This window comes from Rhinoderma darwinii, chromosome 1, assembly GCF_050947455.1.
Source record: "Rhinoderma darwinii isolate aRhiDar2 chromosome 1, aRhiDar2.hap1, whole genome shotgun sequence".
NCBI classification, from domain to species: domain Eukaryota; kingdom Metazoa; phylum Chordata; class Amphibia; order Anura; family Rhinodermatidae; genus Rhinoderma; species Rhinoderma darwinii.
Genome location: NC_134687.1, coordinates 238,648,376 through 238,660,544, shown reverse-complemented (window position 1 = coordinate 238,660,544; position 12,169 = coordinate 238,648,376). Strand labels below are relative to the sequence as shown.

Sequence of the window (12,169 nt, the reverse complement as noted above, 5' to 3'; positions counted from 1 at the left end):
GAAGCGCAAGTTCCCGTTGAACGGAGACAACAGCGCCCGTCGGAACCCATTGACTTCAATGGGTACCGTCGGGTTGTCCATGGTTTAACCAGAAACAATAGTGCAGCATGCTGCGCTATTGTTTCCGGTGGAATCTGCGACGAAGGCCCCTAATGGAGCTTCCAAAGCAGGTGTGAATTAGGCCTTAGAGTGGAGCCTATGGGTGACTGATACCACTGTATCCGTCACCCATGCATCCCTCTGCAGACCGGCCTCCTGGGATGACGTTTCATCCCATGTGACTGCTACAACCTGTGAACTTAATGGGGAGGTAAAACCCGCAACAAAAAGCAGTTGCTGCGTTTTTTTTGCGGCGTGTTCCCAGCAATTCCGCCGCAAAAACCGCAACTCAGGAAAAAAAATAAAAATATCATACTTAACCCAAAAGTCTGTGTTCCTCCCTCCAGCGCTGCCTCCTGGGACAACGTTTCATCCCATGTGACCACTGCAGCCAATCACAGGCTGCAGCAGTCTCCTGGGATGAAACGTCAGCCCAGGAGGCCGGCCTGCATAATCTGGTTGCGGTTTTTCACCTGGAATTCCATGCAGCGCACAGGGCGCCCCGTGTGAACTCAGCCTTAAAGAGACTGTCACCAGTTTAATACTTCTCTATCTCCTACATAATCTAATAACCGCTTTGTTACAGAGAACTACTGTTTTTTTAAACGTTTAACCCATTAATGACCAGTCTATTTTAGGCCTTTATGACTATGCTATTTTTTACGTTTTTCAATCGTCCCATTCAAAGAGCTATACATTTTTTATTTTTGTGACGAGACAGCTGTATAAGGTGTTGTTTTTTGCCGAAGAAGTTGTATTTTTTAACAGCACCATTTTGGGGTACATATAATTTATTAACTTTTTTGGGGGGGAGAGGGGATAGAAAAAAAACAGCAATTTCGCCACACTTTTTTGCGTCCTAAATTTACGCCTTTTACCCTGTGGTATAAATAACACTAACTTTATTCAGCGGGTTGTTATGATTGCAACGATACCAAATTGATATAGATTTTGTATGTTTTACTACTTTTACAAACACTTTTTTTTTTTTTTTTATTATTTGTTTTTGTCTCTTCATATTTGAAGAGCCATAACGTTTTTATTTTTCCGCCGATGCAGTTGTATGAGGGATTTTTTTATTTTTTTACGGGTTTTGTAAGGGGAATAAGTGGTTTTTTTTTTCATTTTTTTTTTGTACGTGTAAAACGGACAGGCATCTGGTAGGCCATGCCTCTGCTATGATCTAGTAGGCATACATTACAGGCAGACCTGGGGGCCAATATTAGCCCCCCCCGGCTGCCATAGAGGACACGGACACCTAGCTGGAATTTCCGTACGTATTCCTGATTTGGAAATTCAGCAGGACATTACAGTAGCAGAAAAGTGATTGGACAAATTTCATCCACACACTGCAGAAATGAAGTACAGAAATTGACCTGCAGTGCGGAAATTTTACAGTGTTTACAGTGTTTATAGTATGTGTGGACTAACAAGTGGCAGATTGAAGGGTGGATTCACAAAAGGCAGAAATTTCTGCTACTTGAAATCCGTTCCATTCATCTCTACTCTTTGGTCTCTTTCATGTAGCATTGTGGTCCAGACACCTAACCTAGTTTGAGCCATTATTGATCTAGATTGTTATTTGACTGGGTTCTCTGATTGTTTCACTTGAGGCTGCTTTTAATTATGTTTTAATATTTTTTAAGATTGTTTAATTGTTTGACTATTGAATCTTTAAGGTCATGATTTTTTCAGCTGGGACATTCATTTTTTGGTTTTATTGTGTGAGATTTTTTTGTGTTGCTCTAATATTGATGCTCAGGAGATATTATAGGTCATAATGGAAATATAAAAATGTCTACATACACATTTCCCTATAATCTTCTCAATAGAACTTTAAAAAAACTCAAACCGCAGCCTTTTTTTTTGAGTTTTAAAATGCAACAAACCCTGTCTGAACCTGACCTTACTGAATGTAAGTTACCAAGAAGACAGTGACAGAAAGGAGAGTAAGGGTATGTTCACACGGCCAAATTACGGATGTAATTCGGGTGTTTTACGCCTGGAATTACGTCCGAAATTACGGCTTGAATGCGTTGAGAAACATCTGCCCATTGAAAGCAATGGGCTGACGTTTGTCTGTTCACACGAGGCGTATATTTACGCGTCGCTGTCAAAAGACGGCGCGTAAATAGACGCCCGCGCCAAAGAAGTGTCCTGTCACTACTTCAGACGTAAATGGAGCCGTTATTCATTGACTCCAATGAAAAGTAGCGCCAATTACGTCCGTAATGGCCGCGGCGTTCATGCGCCTTCACATGCCGTTACGGGTGAAATGACGGGGCTGTTTTCTCCTGAAAACAGCCCCGTAATTTCGGCCGTTACGGACGCTGTCGTGTGAACATACCCTATGACTGCAGGATCAGACTACACAGGGCATGTTTGTTGCCTGTAACCATGGAATCACATAGGTTTGCATAAGAGCTGTAGATGCAAAACGGAGGGAGATTTTTTTTTTTTTATCTTAAATCCATTTGAACATTAAAAATTAAAAAGTGTACATACATAGTAAATTAGGCATGTAAAGTTGCTTTGAGAGATTGATTTGTTCAATATATTGGGGTTTCTACTCTAAAATTCTTAAGGCTGGAATATAATATCAATTTTTTCATTAATATTTTTGACAGAAAACACATTCGCGTAACAAAACTTTTAAAATTGTAGAGTTGTTATACAAGGGATTTCCCCACTTTGATCATTTCTTTTAAATTCTTTGCATTCCAGATGGAGGGTAAAAATGAAAGCATAATTCAGCAATTTCAACAAAGTATTAGTCAGAAATCTAAATATGTGTGGGTTATGTGTACTGCCACTTCTGATCACATTAATGTAGAATAGATGCATCAAAAGCAAAATGTTTCCATTTCAAATTTTTTCAATGCATGATGAATTTACCTTCTGTATTTTACATGCTTTATGTCACATTAGATTTTCAGTGCTGTGAATAACTGTTTGCCTTTTAGCAGACAAAGGCTGTTTTATAATAGCCTGTCTTCCGTGCCATGGAAATTCTCAGACATCGTTTATGGGGGGGTAAAATGGGAAATTTCCCAAGGCCGCCCACCACCAAATTCCCTCAATTCATTCACAGAAACCTCCCAGCAGCAAGACATCAGAGTTTGATGTGATTATTGAGCTTCTATTACTAAGGCCTTATTCAGACGAACGTATAATACGTCCGTGCTACGCGCGTGATTTTCACGCGCGTCGCACGGACCTATGTTAGTCAATGGGGCTGTTCAGACTGTCAGTGATTTTCACGTAACGTATGTCCGCTGCATAAAACTCACGACATGTCCTATATTTGCCTGTTTTTCGCGCACTACGCACCCATTGAAGTCAATGGGTGCGTGAAAACCGCGCACGGCACACAGACGCACTTCCGTGTGCCGCGCATGATGCGTGCTACAGTAGTCAAAACTGAATGAAAACCGAAAAGCACCACGTGCTTTTCTGTTTACAAACATACAAACAGTGTCCTAATGATGCCGGCTGCGCGAAAATCACGCAGCCACGCATCATATGCTGATGATACACTGAGCTCGCAAAACGCATACGCTCACGTGAATCCGGCCTAAGGGTCAGAGCTCCGTTCTCCTTGTATGGAACTCCGATGCCCGAACTACCTTCACATGTTAAAATCGAACATGCTGAACCTTCTTTCTGAACAGTAGGCATCAGGGGACCGTGGGGATGCCCTCAAACACATTTGATTTTCAGCTGATCCTGTGGACATTAGCGGTGTATGGCAACGATTAATGTTTATGTCCAGTATAAGCTTACTATGCATTATATGACACTGCTACTAAGGAGGGGGCCAATTTTTTTTTTGCTCCTGGGCCTACTCCAGTCCTGACCCGGTTCATGAAATTCTGATTGCAGATTCAAAGGAAAATGGCAAGCGTGGTATATTCCCAACACTGACCTGGGATTGCTGTTGAGGGATCCCAATCATAGAACTTTATTAGGGAACTGTTATAAAATTTAACTGTTTATACAAGATTCAGTAGGTTTAACCCCTTAAGGACGCAGCCTTGTTTTGGCCTTAAGGCTCAGAGCCCATTTTTGAAATCTGACATATTTCAGTTTATGTGGAAATAACTCTGGAATGCTTAAACTTAACCAAGCGATTCTGAGATTTTCTCGTGACACATTGGGCTTTGTTAGTGGTAAAATTTGTTCGATATATTCAGTGTTTATTTGTGAAAAACTGCAAAATTTAGAGAAAATGTTGAAAAAATAGCATTTTTCTGAATTTTAATGCATCTGATGGTAAAACAGATGGTTATACCACCCAAAATAGTTACTAGTTCACATTTTCCATATGTCTACTTTTGATTGGCATAATTTTTTCAACATTCTTTTATTTTTCTTGGACGTTACAAGGCTTAAAAATATGAGAAATTGCGGTTTGTTCTAAGAAAAAAGTCTTTTTTTTTTAAGGTACCTGTTCAGTTCTGAAGTGGCTTTGAGGGACCTATGTATTAGAAACCCCCATAAAACACCCCATTTTAAAAACTAGACCCCATCAAAGTATTCAAAACCGCATTTAGAAAGTTTTTTAACCCTTTAAGCATTTCACAGGAATTAAAGCAAGCGGAGGTGAAATTTGCAAATTTCATTTTTCTTACGGAAATTCAATTTTATTCCATTTTTTTTTCTGTAACACAGAAGGTTTTACCAGAGAAACTCTACTAAATATGTATTGTCCAGATTCTGCAGTTTTTAGAAATGTCCCACATGTGGCTCTAGTGTGCTCGTGGACTGAAACACAAGCCCCAGAAGCAAAGAAGCACCTAGTGCATTTTGAGGCCTCTTTTTTTTTTTTATTAGAATATATTTTAGGCAGCATGCCAGGTTTGGAGAGGTGTTGAGGTGCCAAAACAGTAGGAATCTCCCAAAAGTGACTCCATTTTGGTAACCACACCCCTCAAGGAATTCATATATGGTTGTTGTTACCATTTTGACCACACAGTTTTTCCACAGCATTTTTTCCAATAAGATGTAATTTTTTTTAAATCAAAATTTCTTATTTTCACAAGAAATAAAATACCCCACTTTGTTGGCCAATTTGTCCTAAGTGCGGCAATACCCCATTTATGGGGATAAACTGCCGTTTGGGCCCATGAGAGGGCTCAGAAGGAAAGGAGCGCTATGTGTTTGTTGGAGTCCAGATTTTGCTGGATTCGTTTCCGGGTGCCATGTCGCATTTGCAGAGCCCCAGAGATATCAAAGCAATGGAAACCCACCAGAAGTGACCCCACTTTCGAAACTACACCACTTAAGGCATTCATCTAGAGGTGTAGTGAGCATTTTGATCCCACAGGTATTGTCTAAAAGGTAATGCGCAGCAGATGGTTCAGTGTGAGATTTGCAATTTTCTATATATGTATGCCATTTCAGTGTCCAATATATTGTGCCCAGCATGCGCCACCGGAGATATACACCCTATAAATTGCAATGTGGGTTCTCCTGGGTACGGCACTACCCTATGTGGCTGTTATCTGCTGCATGGGCACACGGCAGGGCTTAGAAGGGAAGGACCACCATTTGGCCTACTGGAGCTTTTCTGGTGCGAAGTCGTGAAAGCAGAAGCCCCTGAGGTACCAATACAGTTGAAACCCCAAAGAAGTGACCCCATTTTAAAATAGACACCCCTTAAGGCATTAATCTAGAGGTGTAGTGAGCATTTGCATCCCACAGGTATTGTGTAAAAGATAATGCGCAGCAGGTGGTGCAGAGTGAGATTTGCAATTTTCTATACATATATGCCTTTTCAGTGTTCAATATATTGTGCCCAGCATGCGCCATCGGAGACATACACCCCATAAACTGTAATGTGGGTTCTCTTGGGTACGGTAATACCCTACAAGTGGCTGTTATCAGCTGCATGGACACGCAGCAGGGCCCAGAGCGGAAAGATGAGGAGGATAAGCTGTGCGGAGTGCGTCAGGGTAGAAGAAAAATCTAAGGGCTGTATGATAAATTTTAAAACACTTTCATACAGAGCCCTGGTTTTTCGGGACACGTGTCACATTGATATATTGTGTTTTTCCTTATCCCCCTCTTATAGCAGACTTTGCACCTATTTTGACTTTTTCCCTTCTTGCCAGTTTGGGGAACTTCTCCTGGAAAGTGTTGCCCTGGCACGATGAGTGTGGCTTCGCTTCCAGAAGTACTGGGTGCCCCCCCCCCTCTTGGTCCCTAAAGATTAGGTTCTTGATAACCACCTCTTGAAATTCCAGGAAGTTTCCCTCTGGCCTGCACATCGATGTAGCACGTATGCATTGTACAATGCCATCTGTATGATGTGCATGGCCAGCTGCTTATACCAAACCCTCGATTTCCGCATGGTGCTGTAGCGCTTCAGGACTTAATCTGACAAGTCTACCCCTCCCATGTACCTATTGTAGTCCAGGATACAGTCTGGTTTGGGGGTCTCTGTACTGGTACCTCATACAGGTACATGGGTACTGGTGTGGCCATGTATTGTCAATACAAGGACATCTCTTGTCTTGTACTTGACACACAATATGTTGCTGCTAGATTGTGCCCTGCTCTCACCCCTTCTGAGTTTTTGCCCAAACAGAGTCTTAGGGAGGCCTCTCAGATTTTTTCTAGCAGTGCCACATGCCGCAGTACTTCTGGAAGCGAGGCACTTGAAGAGTGGGAAGCTGGTATAAAAATTATCCAGGTAGAGGTGGTAACCCTGGTCCAGCAGTGGGTGCACCAAATCCCACACAATTTTTGCATTAACTCCCAGTAAGGGGGGGGGGGGGGCATTCTGGGGGCTGAATACTGGTCTCCTTCCCTTCATATATCCTAAATTTGTAGGTATACCCTGATGCACTCTTGCACAGCTCATACATATTCACACTATACCTCTTACTCGGCAGGTACTGGTGGAATTGAAGCCTCCCTTTAAAATGTACCAAGGACTCATCAATAGAAATACGGGGTCTCCGTTTATACAAACTGTCAAAACTGGGGTCATCTCAGGGTGGGCAATGCTCATTATCAGTATAATGTAAGAAGCGAAGTATTGCCTCATTTATTTTTTTTAGGTTCCAGTTCTGTTCTGAAGTTGCTTTGAGGGGCCTATATATTAGACACCCCCATCAAACACCCCATTTTAGAAACTAGATCCCTCAAAGTATTCACAACATCACTTAGAAAGTTTATTATCCCTTTAGGTTTTTCACATGAATTTAGAGCAAAGTAGACGTGAAATTTACATATTTCTTTTTTTTTTTTTGGTCACAAAATCCTTTTTATTCCATTTTTTTTCTGTAAAACAGAAGGTTTTACCAGAGAAACGCAACTAAATACTTATTGCCCAGATTCTGCAGTTTTGAGAAATATCCCACATTTGGCCCTATTGAGGTAATGGACTGAAGCATCGGCCTCCAAAGCAAAGGAGCACCTAGAGGATTTTGAGGACTCTTCTTTCTTTTTTTTCTTTTTTTTATTTTTTTATTGGGCACCATGTCCGATTTGAAGAGGTCTTGTGGTGCCAAAAATAGTGGAAACCCCCCAAAAGTGACACTGTTTTGGAAACTAGACCCCTTGAGGAATTCATTGTAGTTTTCATGGGGTGCATGTGACTTTTTGATCAGTTTTTATTCTATTTTTAAGTGGCGTGGAGACTAAACAGCAATTCTACTATTGTTTTTTATTCAATTTTTTTTGACAGCGTTCACCGTGCGCTATAAATGACATATTCACTTTATTCTGCGTGGTGATACGATTACGGCGATACCATAGGTTTTTTTTTTATGGCGTTTGCATAATAAAAAACTTTTTGTAAAAAATCATTTACTTTTTGTGTTACCATATACTAAGAGCCATAACTTTTTTTAAAATTTTTCCATCAAGAAAGCCGTGCGAGGACTTTTTTCTGTAACGAACTGTAGTTTTGATCAGGACCATTTTTTAGGTATATGCGACTTTTTGATCTCTTTTTATTCAATTTTTTGGGAGCTGAAGTGACAAAAAAATTGTGATTCTGGTATGGTTTATTATTATTTTCTTTTATGGTGTTCACCGTGCGGGATAAATAACGAAATAATTTTGTAGTTCAGGCCGTTATGGACGCGGCGATACCAGTTATGTATAGGTTTTGTTTATCTATTTTTATTAATAATAAAGGACTGATAAGGGAAAAAGGGGGATTTTTACTTTTATTACTTTTAAAACTTTTATTTTCTTATTTTTACACAACTTTTTTTACTTTTTTTTTTTACTTTGACCCACTAGGGAACTTGAGGGCAGGACGCCCTGATCGCTATTCTAATACACTGCACTACATGCGTAGCGCAGTGTATTAGAGCTGTCGGCTACTCACTGACAGCAAGCATAGTGGGTTCTGACTTTGTCAGGACCCACTAGGCTTCCGTCGATGGCATAGCCGGACGCCATTGTTAGGCGTCCGCTCGCCATAGCCACCATCGCCGACCGCTATCGTGTAGTAGGCCGACGATGGTAGCTTAACCCCTAAAAAGCCAAGATCGCTATTGAACGCGGCTTTTAAGGGGCTAATCAGCGGAGACACGGCGGTCGGTCCCCGCTGTAGGAGCTGCGGCAACTGCTGTACGAGACAGCAGCTGTCACAGCTCCTGTATGTGTCGGGAAGACGGCCGAAATGGCCGTTACTCCCGTGACGTACTATTAGGTCATGGAGCGCGAACGATACAGCTACCATGACCGAATAGTACGTCCAGCAGCGGGAAGGGGTTAAAGGGCATGCAAGGAAAATTGTTGTTGAAAAAAAACTTGTTGGATTGGTATATAGTTAACACAATTGTTTAAACATAGATGACACAATCTAAAAGACCTATAAACAAAATTATGTGTATGGCATAGGAAATCCTACAAAAAACTGTTGGAGTGGACCCAAGAGGATTATCTTGATAAATAGCCTAGACATTATATAGTTAACATTTTGCCATTCCCCTAATGTTTCATTGTTTTTTTGTTTTTTTTTAATCCATTAGTAAAGTTGGACCCTCCCAACCTCCGGAAAATAATTATTACTAGAAAAGGAAGTAACATAACAGCTTCCTGGACAAGATCTGATCTCCATCCAGTGTTGTTGAATACCATAAAAGAAGTCCGATATAACGAACATTCCTTGTATCTGGTAAGATAACTAATATAACTTACTAATCAATAACCATTCGTTTACAATTTTGCTAAGAAAATGCATTTATAACTTAAGCACAATATCTGTTAAAATAAACAAAATTGGTGAAAAACTGATGGCACGAATGGGACGCACATAGATGGCCGTTCAGGGTTTTCTAACCTTTAACAAGAGCTGCATGAACATGTGTACAAATCCAATGTGGAAAAAAGTTATAACAGACTGGAGTATCTGGAGCCCACCCTCCAGCGGCACGAGTGCCCACTTTTAATCCTATCATAAACACTATTATCATTGCATACAGGGGGAACAATGATTTTTGAGGAAACTTGTAAATATGGAAAAAGAGCATAATTCAATTGCTGAATGAAGTTTATGAATGTCATAAACTCCCTGAAAGTGCAGGAACTCTAAAAAAGTCCTACTCTGTCATAGTACAGCATATATAGAAATAATCTACATTAAAGTTTACTATGTAAATGCATTGCATCTTCTACTGTTCCTGAGTTCCAAGCTGTATTAGTCCATTGCTCTATGAGCTTCATTCACAGTTCTGTTGGTCCTTTTTCGAAACGGCTTACCAAAAGCAAAGAATATAATTGTACAGGCTTGGTATCGCTTTAACTGCAGAAATGTAAAAATGAACACTTATACAGATAGACAATAGGGAGAAAGCATGCTACGCTCATTTATATCATACAGAGCTCATATGTGGCCTAAATTCTGCATGACCGTTTTACCATCTTATGTTATTACCTTTTCTACACTGACTAAGACTGCACTAGAGAAGAAGCTGGAAAGGCCAAGTACCTTCCAAGTTTTAAATATATTTAAAAAGGTGACATCCACTGCATATTTGACATAGGTACTGAATTATCTTTTATGAATATATGGCTCATTAAGAACTGGAAGGTAAGGGCAAGTTCACACCTGCGCTGGTCTTTCCATTGTTCTACTTCGTCAGAGAAACCGAACCAAAAAAATACCGGAAGAGACCGCTCCGTTGCACGACTGGCGCCCGACGGAACCCATTGACTGTAATGGGTTCCGTCAGGTTTCTTTAGGATGTCTGTGGTTTTACTAGAAAAAATAGCGCAGCATGGCTGCGCTACGGTTTTTATTTTGAGCCAAATCTGTGCTTGAGGCCCATAACGGAGCCTCCAACACATGTGAACAAGCCCCAAGAGGTTTAAGTGTATATATGTCAACCTGGAGCCCTTTTAACTATGTAATGACAAAATGTTCAATGGTAATAATCAATTTTCTTTTCCAGGATCCTTTACCCTGCAAAACCACTACTTCAACTATTTGCCACCCAGGTGACCATGATATACCCATTTGCAAAGGTACTTATATTAATAATACTAAAAATATAGCAACTTGTCATACTTTTCAATGTAGATGTATATGTTCAATAAAAGCTGTCCAGAGACGTAATCAACATATTATGTTATGTTTTTATAGGATTCTGTTAGTTCACCTACAATTAAAGGGGAGTAAAAAGATCATAGTCTAAATGATTTATCCTATGTTTATTGCGTCATTTCAAATCTTAGCTTGAGATGAGTAGTTATTTTCAAACACTCCTTGGTTAATTCTAAAAAAAAAATGTACTACACACTGGAACGGGACGCATCTCTTGCAAATTGAGCACAGACTGGTACGGGACGGATCTGTTTGAAATAAGTTTGTAGGGCAGCATTTAAGGTGACAGACCGATTTTATTTCAAAAGTATTTATTAGGTTTAAAATGCAACTACAGGGTGGGCCATTTATATGGATACACCTAAATAAAATGGGAATGGTTGGTGATATTAACTTCCTGTTTGTGGCACATTAGTATATGGGAGGGGGGAAACTTTTCAAGCTGGGTGTTGACCATGGCGGCCATTTTGAAGTCGGCCATTTTGTATCCAACTTTAGTTTTTTCAATGGGAAGAGGGTCATGTGACACATCAAACTTATCGAGAATTTCACAAGAAAAACAATGGTGTACTTGGTTTTAACGTTACTTTATTCTTTCGTGAGTTATTTACAAGTTTCTGACCACTTATAAAATGTGTTCAAAGTGCTGCCCATTGTGTTGGATTGTCAATGCAACCCTCTTCTCCCACTCTTCACACACTGATAGCAACACCAGTATCCGTAGTTTCAGTTGCTGCACATCTCGTATTTTCACAGCATAGACAATTGCTTTCAGATGACCCCAAAAATAAAAGTCTAAGGGGGTCAGATCGGGAGACCTAGGGGGCCATTCAACTGGCCCACGACGACCAATCCACTTTCCAGGAAACTGTTCATCTAAGAATGCTCGGACCTGACACCCATAATGTGGTGGTGCACCATCTTGCTGGAAAAACTCAGGGAACGTGCCAGCTTCAGTGCATAAAGAGGGAAACGCATCATCATGTAGCAATTTCAGATATCCCGTGGCCTTGAGGTTTCCATTGATGAAGAATGGCCCCACTATCTTTGTACCCCATATACCACACCATACCATCAATTTTTGTGTTCCAACAGTCTTGGAGGGATCTATTCAATGTGGGTTAGCGTCAGACCAATAGCGGTGGTTTTGTTTGTTAACTTCACCATTCACATAAAAGTTTGCCTCATCACTGTACAAAATGTTCTGTGTAAACTGAGGGTCCTGTTCCAATTTTTGTTTTGCCCATTCTGCAAATTCAGTGCGCCGATCTGGGTCATCCTCGTTGAGATGCTGCAGCAGCTGGAGTTTGTAAGGCTGCCATTTGTGAGTAGCTAATATCCGCCGAAGGGATGTTCAACTGATGCCACTCTCCAGTGACATGCGGCGAGTGCTACGCTGTGGGCTCTTGCTGAATGAAGCTAGGACAGCCACTGATGTTTCTTCATTAGTGACAGTTTTCATGCGTCCACATTTGGGCAAATCCAACACTGAACCAGTTTCAC

At 40.7% G+C, this 12,169-nt stretch overlaps 1 protein-coding gene across 1 annotated transcript in view; it reads left to right on the top strand.

The window, feature by feature from the left end:
• The window catches only part of IL12RB1 (interleukin 12 receptor subunit beta 1), a 157,874-nt gene that overhangs the window by 62,300 nt on the left and 83,405 nt on the right, over positions 1-12,169 (top strand). Inside the window, exons 4-5 of the mRNA XM_075851155.1 lie at positions 9,093-9,238; positions 10,515-10,587. Of these exons, the coding sequence (XP_075707270.1) occupies positions 9,093-9,238; positions 10,515-10,587 (219 nt within the window). The remainder of the gene's footprint in view (positions 1-9,092; positions 9,239-10,514; positions 10,588-12,169) is intronic.